Below are 18,504 nucleotides of genomic sequence, written 5' to 3'. Positions count from 1 at the left end.
CAAAAATTGTCCTGGGGAACAAGCCAAATTTTTCTCGTTGCTCTCAGTTTTTTGTCACGACAGAGAGAAGGAGGATCAAATAAGGTCTCTAAGATAAAATTTGTCAACAATAGTACTTAGAAGCGTTTGTTTAAAAGGCTCCTGTTGGGGAATTGTGAATGCTTTTAATTCATTCACGTAGACTGTCCTTTCTGCAAGGCATACTGATGTTGGACTTTTGTTTTCTGAAACAAAACGCAACAAAGTCTTCCTTCACATTAAAAAATAACGGAATACGTGAGATATCTAACTCAATTTTGGCCTGAAATGTAACCTCTTTTCCTCTAGTGTCCCCTATCTGCTCCGCAGAGGAAAACCACCGCTGAGCCTTCCGCGGTGAACCAATCAACCTCCAAACTCTACCCATTTTGAAAAAGAAGCTCCTCTTTGGGATTAATTGAAATACAGGTATATTTATCTCCTCTGGCGAAGAATTCGGTGTCGCTTTAGATTTAGAGAAACGTAATAGATAAAATAAAACCCAACACCAGCCCGGAACACAACGTGGGCCCTGCGATTTGCCCACGAGAAAAGGCGCGGCCGGGTCGGCCCGGGGGCGAGTACCCTGCCCGCATTCTAAGCGACTCCCCACTTCGCCAGCCCGTAGCCCCGACTCTCCTCTGCCCACACCTGACTTCTCCGGTCTCCTGCGGCAGCCGGCTGCTTGCGGTTGCCCCACCCCACCCCACCCCCGCCCCGGACACTGAGGTGCCAGAGATCGAGGCTGAGTGCTTAGCCACTCAACCACAGGGATCGCGGGGAGCACTGGTCCTGCACATCGACCGCAAGGCCCCGGAAGCCCGAAGCAACCGCGGGTGCAGGACAGCGCAGACACCGGTGCTGGGGGCTCGCTGGGAGCACCACGGCCACGCGGGTAGCAAGGCTGGGAGCCGAGAGCGGGGGCGCGCGGGGAGCAGCCGGAGGCGTGCTCGCCTCACTCAGCTCAGTTGGCCAGTGAGCGCCGTATTCCTGGGCACTCCGGGCCAATCAGAAGCGAGGAGGTTTGTGAGTGGCATTAATGGAGGGCGGGAGCGAGCGAGCCCGGGAGTGAAGTTGAAGCTAAACCCCGTAAGGTATAAAGAAGTTACCGGGGGGGCGTTTTCGGCTTCCAATTAGGAATTATATTAGCAACTACCCAGGAGGAGGATTCTAAGACTACCTCACCCGTCCCAAAGCCTGCATCCCCCTTCTTCTCCCACGCACCCCTCCCCCAATTCATGACCGAGACAGAAAAGGGAGCCAGGACGCTCTCTGTTCCTCTCTGCCAGTGGGAAGCGGAGAGGCCCGCCGAGTTGCTTAGTTGGACCGTAGACATGAGTACAATTAAGAGGCGGGCGCCTCCGCACCCTTTGCCGCCAGCGGGGACCGAAGGTAGGTGAAGCGGAAGACACCCTGTGCCCGCCCAGTTGCACCCGCAACTCTACAGCTGAGGGGGAGAGGCAGGACCGCCTCCCACCCCCCACCCCCCACCCCCGCCCCCGCCCCCTCCCGGTGCCTACGAGGGGCTGTTGTGAATGTGCCACCTGTTAACCTACCGCTGCCTTGCCCGGCTTGTTGCTGCCCCTGCTGGGCAAGGAGAGCGCCGGGTCGCCTCGGGAGTCCCGAGGGACTTGATGTGTAAGTGCCACTTTTTAAGGATTCCCTAAGAGTTAAGATCCAAGTTGGAGAGGTAGCCAAGTTCCAGATATGCCAAAGTGGGGGGACTGAAAGGAAGTTACAGCGCTGTAGAGGTTCGGATTTGCGGAAACCTGCTTTCCCAGGACGTGCGCCTGGACCTGGCGCGGGTGCGGGCACCAGCGGCCGAGGTTCTCCCCAGGCTCTACAAAATTGTGGTTTTGTTGTTTAGACAACTTCCCAGGGGGTTGGCGTACGTGGCGAGCATTATTTGCAAGGGGCTCAGTCTCTCTGCTGATTTCTCCATATTTTAAAAAACAAAAACACCGAGGAAAGCTGAGACGCGCTTGAGGCCCTTTCCGGAATTCAGGCGAGGGCAGGAGTGATTGTGAAGCCGCAGATCTCTTACGTTCTGATGCTGTTGTCTTCACAGTGGCCTGAAAGAGTCGCACGGCTTCCGTGTTCTTCGCAAAGGGGCTTGGAGCCGTCTCAAATGCCGCGGAACTGAAGAGCGAACGTCGGGGATTATGTCGATTTTCCGAGGACCGGGGTTCGCAGCGCGGAACAGAAGAAAAGCCTGGCTCCTGAGGGGTCCTGCCGGCATTTGATATCTAGAGACTCCCAGGATTGCCCGATTGCCCTGGATCAGCAACTCTCCTATATTTGCATCCCGTATTTTTAAAGAAATTATTTTCTGTTCGCCACGTTGGTCTTTTACCACAACTAGTACACCGAAGCAAAGACTTTAGTCTTTTCATTGAAAATATGCTTTATATTTTTGCCAAATATGATCTCTAAGTGAAGGTTTATTTTGGTTTTGAATGAATCTGTGGAGCTTATGTTGTAAGAAGAAAGGGGGAACGAGACACAATGAAAGAGAAGTCCAAAAATGCTGCCCGGACTAGGAGGGAGAAGGAAAACAGTGAATTTTATGAACTCGCTAAATTATTGCCTTTGCCCTCGGCTATCACTTCGCAGCTGGACAAAGCATCCATAATCAGACTCACGACCAGCTATCTCAAAATGAGAGTAGTGTTCCCAGAAGGTAAGTAACTTTGCCCAGATGGAATTTCAAAGACAGAAGGGGTAGAGGATTTGCCAGCCAGTGTGTGAACCTACACCACTGGGCAGAGAAGTACATTCATACTTTCACACACACTCTGCAAAAGGAAGTTTAGCATGGCTGTTTGACTAAGGACCTCTCTGAACTTAGAAATCCTATTGCCTTTTCGTGGCTGCTTCTACTTCCCCATTAATACTTTCTCTTCAGTCCATCAGATATGTTTGGTTGGGAAGCAGCCCAATACACTGCTTTTGTCAACACTTCAGATACTGGGCTCAATTGAAAGTACTACTAATCCAAACATGACTTGTTTTATTCTTCTCATTAGAGTTGTATCTGGTAGAAAGTAGGAACACTGCCAAATTCTTGTATTTTTGCTATGTATAGATAGACCAGTGTATATGAAACTAGTGAAACTGGATAATAATTTCTCTATATGTTTATAATTCAGCAAACGAGGAGCAAGTATATTCATAAACAAATATGTCCTCAATTCACCCAATCTCTGGACTGCTGATAGAAAATCGATTTTGAGTTTTTGAGATATTTACAGATTCTGAAACTAACTCTGAGGCATGTGATTTGCAACTCTGAGCTTGATAGTATCTCTGAGGTAATAGGCTAGATACTCAAAACATAAGATTGAATTTATATAGCTAACTAGCTAGCCCACTTAGAAAATATCTTCTAGGTGGTATGTTGGCAAATGGATCCTGGGGAAATTGTTTTATAAGGACTAGAAGTAAGAATATCTGAACTACTCACAGGATTTTAAATGTGTATTCAGATTATGAAGATACTTTGTGTGAGAACAGTACAGCCTTCACAAAACACTCCTGTATAAAAACATTTATACTCACTGGGAAAAAGACTCTTCTCTCTTCTACTTCTCCATTCTTTCCTTTACTCACATTCGAATAGCATGAACAGATTTAAAATATATATTTTAGATATGTCGTTTCTGAAGGAGGGTTTTTGAAAATGTAAAGGAGAGAATACAAAGTAAACAAAAATCTAAGAGAAAGAACACTGTTTGTTTACAAAAGGAACTTCTTATATAACCCAGAGAGGTTTATGTTATTGTTGATTTTGGGTGTTTGGAGTTTATTTTCTTTTAAGGAAATAGGGGGAAGGAAATAGCCATTCTTTGGCTTGGAGTTTCATTTTGCTTGATCTTGACTAAAAGTTGCTATCTGAATCAAAATCTTGCAAAACATGCCGTCAAATTGATCAGGGACACTAAAGGAAAACTTTCAGATTATAGTTCAAGTTTATCCTAAAACTGTAAGTAGTGTTACAGTCATTTTGTCTTAAAGCAGTTGCTTGAACACTGTCATCTGACCCTGGAAACCACAGGAGGAAAGGAGTCAAAGCCTAAAGTGCCTAAAAAGTTTAAGAGGGGGGAGGGGTAGAAAAAGAGGAGTAAAGAAGGGACTTATATATTAAAAACCGTACTTCCCCCTCAAACTCTGCTGAGAATTGCTGGTGGGAAAATTACTATGATGCTGCACTGCCTTATGTTTAAAAAAGAGATCTGGTTGTCTTTTATACTGTCAGCGCCTACTTTATAAAAATAAAGCTATTGCGAACTCCGCTGGTCGCGCTGTTCCTAACAGGATTATTAGCAGTGATTTGTCAGCCTCTGCGGTCTCAGTGGGCTCCCTTTCTGCGTGATTTCTAGCGGGTCTCGTCAATTACCAGTGCCAATGTCTCTCGCTGTTTGATCAGAAGAAGCATATGGTGTTGCTTGTGGGGCTGCAAGTAATCGCGGGAGGAAGAGGATAGCAGGTCTGTGTTCCTCGGTGGGCACAGAGAGGTACCCGAGCACCCGGGAGTCGCAGGGCTAGGGCGCTCATCTGTGTTGTGCAGACCCTGGACAGGCGGCCTGGAGAGGATCAGGCTGGTTTTTGTCGTTTTGTTTTTGTTTTTAATAGAGCGAGCTTTCTTATTTAAATGCTAACTTCACAGATTATAAATCGCGTGATAAATAAATTGTTTTGGCCAACTTATTGCTATTTTAAAGAGAATTCTGATGAAGACTCCGGCTGGAGTCCGGCTGATGGCCAGCCCAGTCCCCTGTGGCTACCCTAACTGATGACTGTGCTTTCTGCAGCGCCCCTCATCTTCCTCCTGAGTCCTGGGCCCCTGGCTCCTCCTCCCTCCTCTCTCTTTAGCGGGTGAGTGTGAGTTTATGGGGAGGAGGGGATGGACGATGTGTGAACTCTGGGCACATCATTTATTTCTTCAGCTACTGTTGAGCTCATAACTCACCCCGCAGCCTCCACACGGTGAGTTAGACAGGGTCATCCAAACAGCTCGCTGCTAGGGATGAGGTTTTAATTTTGAAGATTCAAAAATTCAAAACTCAAACACAGCTCTTAAAAATATTAAACAACAGCAACAAACGAACAAACGAACTGTTTTAAAAGACTGAAATAATCACAAGCGAAGAACCAGGCACAACCTGCAGAGGGTGCCAAATTTGGGTTCAGCTGTTGACTGAGGCAGGGTGTGGACAATATTAGGTCCATGGCAGTGGGGAAAACTGAGCACTTTATAAGGGGATAACCTAAGTTTTTTTTTTTTTTTTTAGTGATTAAAAAATGAAAATAATTTGTTTGAAAATGAAGTTTATTTTCTCATTTCTTAACACCATCCTAGCACATAGTAGGTCTTCAATAAGATTTTGTTAAGGATGGGTGATAGTTGTTTCATACTGGTAAGCATTCTTTCACATGTATCATAGATTTTGCAAGGTATATAATCTAAAATAATTATAAACCTAGTGACATAGGCATAACAATGACTGTATGATTCCATTGTTCTTGCTCATATATATTTAATCTATTATACCCTGTAATACCAAAAAGCTTAAGTCAAGAAACAAAATCCCTTCCGTACTTATATTTGAAAAATGGTTTAAATCCTAAAACATTGTTAATCCCCTCCAATTGCTGAATACATCCCCCCACCCCCAGGGTCTAACAGATTCTATATCTGGGGGGAAATTTCCAGCTTTTACTTATCTGAATAGATAAAATTGAACTGTTGAGGGAAAAATTTAAAAAGGTGGGGGAAGAACGGGATATGGATGCCTGAAATTATTAAGAATAAAACATTAGGTTGGAAATTCCACAGTAAAAAAAAAAAACCTAAGGAAAGATTACTGTGAAATCATTAAAACTGCATATCTCTCAGTTGGCGATGTATCCTGTTCTAAAAAGGTCTTGCAAAGGAAAAAAAAAATTGAGGCATCTAGAAATGTTTCTTTGGTATTATCAAAGACAGAAAGGCAGAATTTTAAAAAGATGATATGACTTTGTGTGCAAAGTAGGACAAATTCAACTAAAATATACATTTGTTATCCAGATACAGTACAGTTTTGGCTGGGGGTGAAGTGACTTACAGATTAATCTTCAAAAAGATCAGACATCTTTAGAAATCTATAACCATTTAGAATCTTGGTTACATCACAGTACCATTTCATTCTCAAGATGTCTTGGGAAAATAAAAATAATTACAGAATTGGAATTAGTAACTGTGCAAGAGTCTCCAGAAAGGCAGGAAAGACAAGGATGATTAAACAAAACTTCACAGACTCTTCCTATAATATTCACCCCAAGACTGAAATCCTTAATCACCTTTTTCTTTTTTCTTTTTGAGGCTGAGAACTGAAAGAGAAAAAGAGGCCCCATTTCCCACGTGGATGGGTGATTTAAGGCTGTTTTTCTTGCTGCTTGGGGAAATGATTGAGCATTAGGTTTCCATGTTTATTTTCTTACATAAGTTTTTCTCATTTAAAAGCCTTTAAGTACAGTTTATGCTCCACGCTGGTTTTCTCTGTTTAATTCCAGTTTTGATGTTGACTTAAAATAGAGTGCAGAACTAAATTCCGTGCAGAGCATTTGCAAGGAAGATTTATGTGCTAGAAATTGTAGATCAGATCGATGAAAAAATATTTTTTTCTTTAAACGGAGGATCACTAATAAAAACAATAACAACAACAAAAACCCCAACATAAACAGGGTATCATAAGCTATGGCTGGGTGCCTTTCAGTAGGGTACAATCATCCACCTGAAGTTAAAATCAGAACAACCTTCCAGAAGGCAAACGTGATTTCTAGGGAGTTACTTTTAATTCTGTGGAATCTTGACAGCTTCGAGCTTTTGCAGACACAAATGTAGACACAATCAAGCCCATGGATTCTTGCCGCATGTCTCTATCTGTCGGCCCAGGTATTTCTCAAGAGAATGTTCAGACCCAGGAAATATGTTACCGTTTCCGCTGTTCACTCATTGTCAGTCTCTGATCCATGGAATTTAAATGTTTGTGGAGGTGAGGAGAGCCTTCAATTATTAACAATGGGCCTGCTAATCAGAAAGTACTAAAACAGTGTCTGAGAACTGCGGGGCAAACCTCCACGGAGTCGCTCGACCTCGGTGGCTAGGACAAAACCAGGGACAGCGACTTTGTCTAAGCCTCTACCTCGTCTCCGGCACAGCAGAAGCAGCGAGGAGAAGCACGTGTTACGGCTGGCAGGCCGTGGCCTCTCGATGTGTCCCCTGATCTCTCTGCCTTCGCTCGGGTGGCTGCAGCCGAGTTTGGGCGGGCTCGTGGCCTCCGTAACAGACCGTAATCTGCCTGCCCATGGTTCGAGGACGCCTCCGCCTGCCCGCAGCGTGCACCCGCCATCCTCGGGCTGTCGGGGCTACTGCCCCAAGGACCCGCCGCCGTCTAAACCTTACGCCGACATGACATCGCGCTTAAAAAGGCCCTTGAGCAGCGGTCGGAGTCCCTGTCGCCAAGCAGAATCTATGTGAGATACACCAGGGTCACGGGACAGCCCCCGTTGGCTTCGCCAGAAACTGTTTTGGAACAGTGGCATTCCCTCCCGCCCGCCCCCCCTCCACCCCCGCCACTCTAGAAGGTCCAGAGTCCTTTTCAGCCACCACACAGAGCACTGTTGTTAACCCCGCGTGCATTTTTGTCCCACGGTTTACTTAGGACCTGGCTGAACCCCACCTGTCCCTGGTTCCTGCAGTTCGCGTTCTTTCTCGGCGGGCTAGGGCGCCAACAGCCAGTTTGGCCGGTAGGATGGATCCCGACCGGGAAGCCCAAGGGCGCAGAGTCTCCACCCCAGATTTACACTAACTTTAGTGGATTCACCAGGCATGGGTGTGGATGCCTGAGGCAGATTGGGGGAAGGCAAGGCTCACACTTCCACTGCCGAGTGCAAACACGGTAGCGTCCCAGGCTACTGCGCAGGACCGAGGCTGGCCCAGCGCAGCCACCAACACCCTCAGTATGTCGGTCATACCCACCAAGTGGCCAGACAGGGCCACGAGTGGGGCGCGTCCCAGCGCCGGAGGTGGGGGTGGCTGTGCCTAGGTGCGTGAAGATCTCCTTACCCAGTGATGACTCCTGGATTTGAGTCTTGGCTAAGGGCGCCCAATCTCCCTCCCTCTCTTCCCCGGAGAATCCAGCCACCTCGGCTCCCGGAGCCCTAAGGCTGCTTGGTTACTGGGCCCAGGGAAATGCTTAAACGGTGAGCACCGGTGAGAATGCTCAGGTCCTGGACAAAACCCAGGTGGCTGAAGCAAGTCCCTGCGGAACCCGAAGTTAGGAGCGCGGTCTCGGAGGGGCTTTTCCAGCCTCAGTTACCAGGTTGCAGTCAGGTCGGGACAATTCCTCCAGCCCCTACCATGTTGCTTAATAGTCATATAGTGATTATTCCGGATATGAAGGTTTCTGGAAACTACTACAAGAAGGACACATTTCTACTGAGATATAATGTTTGTTTATCAAAAGCGGAAAAAAAAAAACCTGTAAAAGAAATTCTTCCTCCCCTTCCGGTCTAGGTGAAGGAGGTGATGATGCCGTGTCTGTTATTTTTATTTTGTCAAGGGTATGAAATTCATTCCGAAGGAAAAGCTCGATCAATTTATTTTTGCTACTTGCAATAACACAGCTGGATGATGCTTTGAGCTCATGCTAGACTGGGGCTCATCATTCATTCGCCAAGAACGGGCCTAAATTGTGCCTGTGGGATTAGGTCAATTTTAGTGGATCTACTTCGCCTCATTTGGTTACTAATTGGTTTCTTGTTTTATAAATCGAAATCTCATTTTCAGGAAATTACAAAACCCGTGCAGTCAGTCCATTGAGGTAATCCTTGGGTCAGGGGGTATTTAAATGGAAATGGCTTCACCGCGCACTGAGGGTAAAGCAGCAGTGAAACTTCGGCTGGGTTTTCACATGAAATGTGAGCTAGCCCTTTAGATCCACAATAGATACATCCCTTGTAAAACTACTTATGTAAATATGATAAACCAGACTTTAAAAGGGAAGAGGGGGAGGGGAGAAGTAAAATTTATCTGCTAAGGTTAATGTAGCATATCTTGGAAATCTTCCAAAATAGATTATGTTTTCCTTTGTCTTCGGCCACTTTAGCTGGGGAAAATCCTTTTGTCTAAAACCCGATTTAGTTATCGCCTCCCTCACAGAGCTCCTTTTTTTCCTTTGCAAAACCCAGTTCCCTCGGCCTCACCGAATTACAAGAAAATCTTTAGATCTTGTTCCCACTGTAATCCTGCCGCAAAGGGAGCTGGTTTCCTCCTCATTTTAAACAGACAATCAAAGGATTTGCGAATTTTCTGCGGTAGGTCAAGTGCAGAAACGAAATCTCAGCTTACCCTCCCTTGCCAACTGAAATTGGGTGCGGGAGCGCGTCACCGCAGGCAGGAAGTGAAGGGGTCCCGGGAGAGGGGTCTCTGGCTCACTCCCGGATTTTCGAAGGCGGGACCCGTGACCTGGTTTCAGAAGGTGTCCTGGGCAGACTGAAGGGCGAACTCAGGCCTAGTGTTAGATCAGGAAAGCCTGGCAGGTAGAGGAGGGCAGCCAGTCCCTTATAAAACATTAACCCAGACTTAACCGCATGACGGAGATTTCGACTGACCGGGAACGTAAAGAGAAAGCAATGCTCCAAGAAAGCAAAAGGTTCCTTAAAAGGTGGGGGGTGGAGCAGGAGAGGGCGAGGGAGGGCCCTGTTAACCTGCGCGGGCTGGCTGTTTATTAACCTGCGAAGTAGTCTTATTTTCCCCGGTAGGCTCATACTAATGAGGCCGCAACCCGAGACCACAAATAGCCCGGGCGCGCGCTGGGCGTTCGGAACCAGTACTTAACCTCAGCCCATCTTGGGGTATTTTCAGATGATTCGGGTCGGGAGGCCGATCCTGGGCTTGTTTCAACAGCTTTAGGGGGACCCTCATAATTTTAGAATAAAGACATTGGTTTGTCCCAAGAGCACGCTTCGGACCCTTCGGGGAGCTGCAGACTTAACAGGGCCTCGGCAGCTCTGTGCGCCGAGCCCCAGGTCCCCAAGACGCTTTGGGCTTTCAAGCCTCTGCTGGGCCCACGGCGTTCCGGACTCTCCCAGCAGGATCCTTTCCCCTTTCCCCATTTCCATCTCCCTAGCCAATCCTATCCGCCTCTTCTTCTGGGTGGGTATGTGTAAGCGGGAGTGAAAAAATGAACACGTTGTCCCAGTAACGAAGGAGGACAGCTGACTGAGATGGGAGGAACGAAGAGAAGGTGACAAAGCAAGGGGTGTGTACAGGCTGTTGTGGAGGTGGCCCTCCGAAATGGTCCAGGATGACCATAGGGATTAGGGTAGTGGAGCCACTCTAGGAAGGGAAACTGGGTCGGGCTAAAGAGGTGGGAGGGGTTGAAGAAGGAAGGAGAGGAGTCTCGGCGCGGGTGGGGAGCATCAGTGTTTGCAGAGCAGTGGGGAAATCGTTAGATTTATTTAGATGTGCAAACACCGGGAAAGACCCGATTTGAGCTTAAGGGGTGCTCACCGTTTTACTTGTTACCAGGGTTTTGATGGTTTGTTTAGGAAGCAGATCCTGGTCAACCCATTTAAGAGCTCAACTCCATGTTTTATTCTGAAAGATCAACCCACAACCCCATATTACAATGCTAGTGTGTTTGTTCATCGTGTACTTCATAGTGATTTTCCCTATACCCCAGTAAACAGCCCTCTTTTTTTGTCATGTTAAGTGTTGTTTAACTGTGTAAACATAAAAGAATTTTCCTAGTTGAATTAATTTTAGCAGCAACACAGTTAAAAGATATTACCCATAAGAAATTTAACCTAGACTTAGGCAAATTTCTTCTACCTTATTTTTATTTTCTTTGTGCAAACAGGTACTATAATGGCTCCATATTAATTTAAAAGAAATTCAGCTATGGGCATCCTGAGAATTTTATTTTTTAAGCATCACCAAAAAAATGGTTTGTGGTAAAGCCTGAAAGGATCTTAATGTGGTAGCATCAAGGAGAGCAAGGGAGCTGTCTTTGTTAACATGATACCTGGAAAGTAGAGAAAGTGAATAATTCTCTATATCCAGAAGGTTATGAATATATTGCTAAAACGGTGTTAGAACTTGCAAATAGCTGACTTAAAACAAGCAAACAAACAAACCAAAAAAAAAAAAAAAAAAAAAAAAACCTGTGCTGTTTCTTGGGGGGTGAGATGAGAGTTGAGATTAGGATATGTAAAGGGGTGACTAGGAGAGAAAAGGTAGGGGGAGCAAAATTGCAAGGGTATGTTGCTGCTGGAAGTCATCTGCAAGCAAACGGATTTTTCTAAAGGGGATTACATTCAGTGGTCCAGGGCAGGAAAAGGGCTGGAGAGCCTTGCAGCCAATCAGAAAGCCCACCAGGGACAAGCGGGACCCAGCTCACTGCCTCGCGTTACTCTGGGCCTGCAGTGGCATTCGATGGATGTGTGAACATCTTCGGCCTCGTGATAAGAATGATGATGAAGCCTGGGTGAGAAATATTGTCTCTCATCCCTCTAAGGACACTAGTGAACCTGTGTAATAGTTTTCGCTGAGGTGCAGTGTAGGGGGCTTCTTCCCCACAAGGCTGTCTCCAAACTCCTCCACTTGAAGCTCTGCCTGGGGGGATGCTCATCCAGGTCCTGCCCTCCCTGAGAAGCCCAGGCCTATCTGGGAGAGGGAGTCTGTCCTCTATTCAACCCTTTAGAAGCTGAGAGGGTATGGCCGAAATTTACCTGCTCCCATCCCTTGCTATTCGGGTCAGGGACTTGGGGGAGCCCGGAAGGTATCCTGTCTTGTGTGCAAGACTAATCTCAACCCGCCAGCGGGGTCGGAGTCCCAGTGCAAATAGAGTGTCTCTGTGTCTCCACAGGGCTCGGCGAGGCGTGGGGCCACTCGAGTCGGACCAGCCCCCTGGACAACGTTGGCCGAGAACTGGGCTCGCATCTGCTCCAGGTACTTGCGCGGGCCTCTCTGCTGCGCATATGCTTCGAGGGTCCCAGTGACCGGCCCTGTGCTTGGCTTCTTGTTTTCCAGAAAAATGGAATTCCGCTTGGACGTGGTCCTCCTGCAGCCCCTACAGTTTCTCCAGAGTTAAAAGGTTTAGCTGTTAACCTCGCTGGTTGCAGGTGGCGCCGAGAGGCGGAGAGGGAGGCAAGGTGACAGTCAGCACGTTGGGTTTGAAAGGGAGCCCCGCGAGGCCCCAGTAAGAACGGCTGAAACCCAGGGAGGGGGCGCCTTTTGACGCCATTGGACTGAGGGAACCTGAGCGCCCCAGGCCAACCGAGGCCTGACTGCAAAACCTTCCGAAATGAAGGATTTACACAGAAAACAAGGGGAATCTGGTAGAAATGCCAGTCAATGCTTTAAGCCTCCACATTCCGCACCCAGCTGCGCCTGCAGCTCGTTTCATCTCCTCCCTGTAGGTCCTGGGCTCTCTGCTCTCCATGGCCCTTGGACCCTCACAGTAGGCCATCCCAGGCCGTACACAGAAAGACCCTAGCATGCACACATACACCTCCCCAGGCAATGAGTTTATCCAATGTTTGCAGTGTACACCGTTTTAAATTGCCCGTTGCCCGCTTTAGTCGCCTAGCAAATATTTAAAATAGTAAAACTCTCCGTGCCATTTTTTGGTGAGCTTCTCATGTAGGTGCCTCAAACCTAAGCAGGCATCATGCGGAGGCCTGAGCAGTTGTCTCTGAACAACTGACCCCTTGCCCAGTCTTGCCATATTACCAGTTAATTTCTGTCATCAATATAAACAAGAGAACAAACTCCAAACAGTCTATCACCCCTTCAAGCTCTTGCCTAATCTTTTCTTCTCTTCATCCCCAACTTTTGGCAGGACTCAATTACACTTTCAAGCTCCCTCACTCACCTTGCCCTACTCCTACACCCCCGCTGTCCCATTACCTCTCCCAGCCGTTCTGCTCTGCCTATGCTCCACCACATTTGATATGCAGCATAACATGCTCATCTCTTACCCCACTTGACCTCATTCATTTCAAAAATATAGAAGGGCCAACTATGTGCCAGACAGAAAGCCCTGCCTTCATGGAGTTTACATGCTCAGGAGAACAGCCTTGCAAACCCAGGTGCACTGCATAGTGTAACAGGTGGTGTAGGTACTATGGAGAAAAATGGGAAGTGCTGTGTTTGCTTGGCAGAGGACCTCATTGACAAAGTGACCTTTGAGTTTGATGGAGGTGACATTGCTTACTTGACATTCTCCCTCTCCTTCATTTTCTAAAGTAGCACACTTTCCTGGATTCTTCTTTCTCTCTGCTTACTCTGGTTTTCCCATCACTGTCTGGCTGTAAATGCTGGCATTTTTCCCAAGGTTCCAGATCTGTTTCTCATCTCAGCTTCAAGGCTTCCTAGGTGATCTCAGCCAACATAATCACCTCGACTCCTTTCCCCACATTTGCATGACTCCAGCTTGTTCCTCCAGTCTAGACACCACTTGTAAGCTCCAGATCTTTATTTCCTACTGCAAATTGGACAGATCCAAGTGGAAATCTGTATACACCTGAAATTTAGCATTTCCAAGTCAAGAATTCATTATTGTCCTCTTCTAGACTTCCACCCATACAAAAACTCAACTTGCTTCTCTAAATTTCCAGTCTTGGTTAATGGTGTTACCTTCTACTCAATAACACTGAAGTCAGTCTCAGCTTCTCTTTCTGCCACTATAAATTCCACGGCCTTAGAACCATCTTTGACTTGGACTCTGCTTTCTGATCTCCTCATCCCCACTATTTCCTCCTATGTATTACTATCCACATTCTGCCAGGAAAAAAAAAAAAAAAAAAAGTCCAAGCATGCTATTTCTTTGCTTAGAAACTTCTTTTGGAAACTGATGCCTACAGGAGCATCTCTAAATTCTCAGATTGACATCTCAAACTCTCCAAAAATCTTGCACTGGTGTACTCCCTCAGTCCTATCTCTGGTTCACACAAATCATCAGATCACCCTCCTCACCTGACCTCACTTCAGTCCCTACCTTTGCCACATCAATCCTTCTGCCGAGGATGCCCTTCCTCCCTATTCCAGTTCAAGCTTTCTCCTCAAGGTTCTGCTCAAACAGCACTTCTGGGGCCTCTGATTCTTCCCCAGTCCTCTGGCCACTCAGTCTCTGGGCTCCAAAACCACAGCACTGTCTATTCATCTGTGTGGTCATTGTATCTGTCTTTTGGCCTCTACTGAACTTCTACCTCCTTGAGACTAGGTTCTGACTCATCCTGATGTCTCCACTACCTGGATTGAAGCCTCATTCACAGAAATGAAGGGACAGTGAAAGTCTAAGCCTTGCCTTCCTGGAGAGCCTGTCAGTTTGATACATCAATGTAAACACACACACATCACACTACAGCACTACTTTATGGACTTGCTGCCTGGAAATCCTCTCATCTCCTAAATCCCCCTCTCCCAGACTCTTTTCAGAGCCATTGGCCAGCTGCCTTCTATCTACAACTTTGCGGAGTGACAGCCCTTCCACATCACCCAATGCCTACTATTTCCCAAGCCTTGTTAGTATACTTTCCATTAAAAGATGCTGTCACTATGGAGTCCTCCAAGACTGACAGAGGAAATTTCTGGTTCTTTCAGTGATCATCACCCCAAGAACCTAACTCATCTCTTATAGCAAGCTGTGTTTCCTCACATCCCAACAATATTTGTATATTCCTGATATGTCTGCTTTGTCTATTTCAGTAAATCCTGAATCTTGTAGGGCAGTAGCCTCCTGCATCACTTACTCTGGAGCTCTTCCAGTGTGCTGCATTTCCCAGATCTCACAAATTTGGAAAAATACAAAGGAGAGACTTGTGGCTGGTTTTCTATGCCCTATTTCCTGCCAGGCCTTCTCTACTCTATCTCTCTGCACTTTGGGCTGGGCATCTCCAACTTCTGTGTCCCTCAGTCCAGTTTGTCCCAATGGCCCAGAGGGTTCTCTATTCAACTCTGTTTCTATCTCCCCAGACCCTGGATGGTTTCATCTTTGTGGTGGCCCCAGATGGGAAGATCATGTACATCTCGGAGACAGCCTCAGTCCACCTGGGTCTTTCTCAGGTAGGCGAGTGGTCCACACCTCCAGCCTTCAAGTGTTTACGAGCAGAATCTAATGAACAAAAACAAACAAATGAGCAAAATAGAACCAGTGACAAGTAAATAAGAAACAAACTGACAGCGACCAGAGTGTGGGGGTCGAAAGAAGGGGAAAGAAGGGGAAGGATCAAATCAAGGAACAAGTATAAAGGACAAATGGACATGAACAACAGGGTGGGGATTGACTGTAGGTGGGGCATGGCAGGAGAGAGCAATGGGGGCAAAACTGGGACAACTGTAATTGGTCAACAATAAAAACAAAGCAAAACAAAAAACAAAAAACAAAACGAAACAAAAAACCAATGGAACCAGAGCTGAAGGCAGAGGGTGAGGGATGGGAAGGCTTTCCCAAAGGTTTTATATGTGCATTTTTTTTTTTTTGCACTGGAAAGATCTCAGCTGGCGGGAGGGCTGGGTGTCTCCCTTTCTCACTTCCCTTATCCTTTAGCTTCTACCCCAAGCCCAACCAATGGCTACCTTTTTGAGTACCTACCAGGGGCCAAGCAACATGGAAGATGGGTTACATATATGTCATAATGTCTTCACCAGAATATTCCCAGGGAGCTACTACTACTACTACTATTTCCTTTAATAGATAAGGAAACTGAGGCCTAGATAGGCTGCAATAGTAGAACTGGAATTAGAATTTGAGGCTGACTCTAGAGTTCTGGCTCCTGTCCTCACAAGCCTATGGATCCCTGGCCCTGTCTTCCAGTTCCTCCATGTGGCATCCACCATTTGGAGACTGTGATACTCTCTTCTTTACAGGTAGAACTGACTGGGAATAGCATTTACGAATACATCCACCCAGCCGACCACGACGAGATGACAGCGGTGCTTACGGCCCATCAGCCCTACCACTCTCACTTTGTCCAGGGTAAGGCAGAAGCATGCCTGTGACATACTTGGGCCCATCACAGTCTGCTTTGGGCTTTTCCCTAGTTAGCCACGGCAGGGACCCGCAGCGCTGCGCCCGCCTAGCTCACATCCTGCGCCTCCCTCCCTCCGCTCCTTTCTCCCAGAGTACGAGATTGAGCGCTCCTTCTTCCTGAGGATGAAGTGCGTCTTGGCCAAGAGGAACGCGGGCCTCACCTGCGGTGGCTACAAGGTGCGTGGCTGAGAGGGAAGATCCATGCCCCCTGGCGGCCGAGGCCACTTGGCTAGGCGTAGGTGAAGGGGTCCGGACAAGAGAGCACTTTATTATACATGGCACTTTCTTGTGACCAGGACAGCATGGGAGGGTGTTTCCCCGCAAGCAAACGTAGACCAGCTGCAGAAGGGGGCGCATCACGGGGCGAGGGGGGGAGGCGTTGAACTTCGTAAACACCTGGAACTAAGTTTTAAGACAGTCTCATTGGACCCGGATACTGACCGGCCACTGGGGCTCTTAAATCTAGAGCCGGTAATGGGCCTTTGGGCTGTGTCAAACGTCTGAAATGACTGGCCACCGGGGTGGGTTCGTAGAGTTTACTCATGGCGTCAGATTCTGGCCCCCAGAGCAGTTAAGATCCAGGGCTTTAGGTCAAATGCACAGTTCTCCTGTGTAATGGATTAAATATGCAGGTTCCAGGGCTCCGCGTCTCGATCCCGGTGCCCTCGGGTTGGCAGGGCCCAGGCCTCTGTATGTTTACAAGTCCCCAGTAAGTTCAGTGAGTCAGTACAGTCACTTCCTTGAGACACCTCAGAGCACCAGTAACTTTGGACACGAGCGCAGGGCTATGGTCCACGTGCCCTTTGTATCCTAGTTGAGTCTCAAGGTTTTAATCCGTTCCCCACCTTTTTGGGTGGTTTCCTGACTGAGCGGCTGAGTCTCACCCCGTCACCCTCTGCCGCAGGTCATTCATTGCAGCGGCTACCTGAAGATCCGCCAGTACAGCCTGGACATGTCCCCTTTCGACGGCTGCTACCAAAATGTGGGCCTGGTGGCCGTGGGTCACTCACTGCCGCCCAGTGCCGTCACGGAGATCAAGCTGCACAGCAACATGTTCATGTTCCGCGCCAGCCTGGACATGAAGCTCATCTTCCTGGACTCCAGGTGGGCGGGGGACGGGAGGAGGGGAAAGGGGGAGAATCATCCCAGGCTGGAGGGCAGCCCTGCTCAGAGGCTGAGAGCTCCTTGTCGACCTTAGGAACCCATTTTGCAGATGAGGTGACTCATCGGTCCCTGCAAAGTGAGGGGCGCACCCAGGTCTCTGGTGGCTGTGTGGGATGGGGCACACCCTGGCACTCCGCGCTCATCCCACGGGAATTGCTCTCTGCAGAGTGGCGGAGCTGACTGGGTATGAACCTCAGGACTTGATTGAGAAAACTCTGTACCACCATGTGCACGGCTGCGACACCTTCCACCTGCGCTGCGCCCACCACCTGCGTAAGGCGCCACCCTGCAGCACCCACACAGCCGCGGCGAGTTCCCGGAGTAGGGATGCGGGAGGTTGAGGGCGTGATTTAAGCCCCTAGCCAGGGGAAAGCTGGGAGTCCCAGTAGTCGGTGGTGGTTGGTGAGGTCCTTCCAGCGGCTGCTCCAACGGTGGGTCCACCTTATTTCTCTGACCTCCTCGATCCCTCACACCGCAGAGGGGGAATTTCTGAGTTTCTGGACGAAATTCTCCAGGGAGGGGTTTAATTCTCCGATTGACATGCTGCCCCCCCCCCCCCCCCCCCCCCGCCCCAAGAAGCCTTACTAAAGATGGGTAGAAAAACCGAGGCTAGCCCACTTGGCTCACGCGCATTGATCCTTATCACTCGCTTGGCATTTGATATTGCTTTGCTTTGAGCTTAATCTCCCGGGATAGGAAATGTAAGCCAGGAAGTGAGCTGCCCAGGCCTACCTTATGTAGTTAGAAAATCGAATGGGGGGAGGTGGAATCCCCTAACTCTAAGTGTTCCCCTCTTTGCTAATCGTGAGGGACCGGAGACCTGAAGCATATTAACAGGACAATCCGTGCGTTCGGGAAGGGGCGTGCTGTCTCTGCCTCGTTTCTTGGAGCACTTTAATTAGGACCCACAGGGGACCTATACTCTCAGTGCCAGGGCTTGCGTTTGGGGTCGATCAGGAGCGGGCTTATTCACAACCAGCTGCCTTTTGTCTCTCCATCAGTGCTGGTGAAGGGACAGGTAACCACCAAGTACTACAGGTTCCTGGCGAAACACGGCGGCTGGGTCTGGGTGCAGAGCTACGCGACCATCGTGCACAACAGCCGCTCCTCCAGGCCACACTGTATCGTCAGCGTCAACTATGTTCTTACGTGAGTGCAAATCTGGGGCCCCTTCTCTCACTTCAAGCGACCCTAGTCTCCACGAGGGTGCAGGTGGTGGGAACCCACCGCCGGGTTCTGCCAG

At 48.2% G+C, this 18,504-nt stretch overlaps 1 protein-coding gene across 1 annotated transcript in view; it reads left to right on the top strand.

Annotated features, from left to right (window-relative positions):
* Positions 1 to 1,599: 1,599 nt before the first annotated feature.
* Positions 1,600 to 18,504, top strand: part of SIM1 (SIM bHLH transcription factor 1) — a 66,788-nt gene continuing 49,883 nt past the window's right edge. The window contains exons 1-9 of the mRNA XM_090279703.1: positions 1,600 to 1,656; positions 2,087 to 2,698; positions 11,931 to 12,013; positions 15,041 to 15,130; positions 15,935 to 16,043; positions 16,189 to 16,274; positions 17,002 to 17,201; positions 17,428 to 17,534; positions 18,263 to 18,410. Coding sequence (XP_090135829.1) covers positions 2,524 to 2,698; positions 11,931 to 12,013; positions 15,041 to 15,130; positions 15,935 to 16,043; positions 16,189 to 16,274; positions 17,002 to 17,201; positions 17,428 to 17,534; positions 18,263 to 18,410 — 998 coding nt within the window. The 5' untranslated portion in view covers positions 1,600 to 1,656; positions 2,087 to 2,523. The remainder of the gene's footprint in view (positions 1,657 to 2,086; positions 2,699 to 11,930; positions 12,014 to 15,040; positions 15,131 to 15,934; positions 16,044 to 16,188; positions 16,275 to 17,001; positions 17,202 to 17,427; positions 17,535 to 18,262; positions 18,411 to 18,504) is intronic.

This window comes from Furipterus horrens, unplaced genomic scaffold (assembly GCF_987537825.1).
Source record: "Furipterus horrens unplaced genomic scaffold, mFurHor1.1.pri manual_scaffold_6, whole genome shotgun sequence".
In the NCBI taxonomy this organism is placed as follows: domain Eukaryota; kingdom Metazoa; phylum Chordata; class Mammalia; order Chiroptera; family Furipteridae; genus Furipterus; species Furipterus horrens.
The sequence above is the reverse complement of the archived record's forward strand: the minus strand, read 5'-3'. Positions and strand labels throughout refer to the sequence as shown.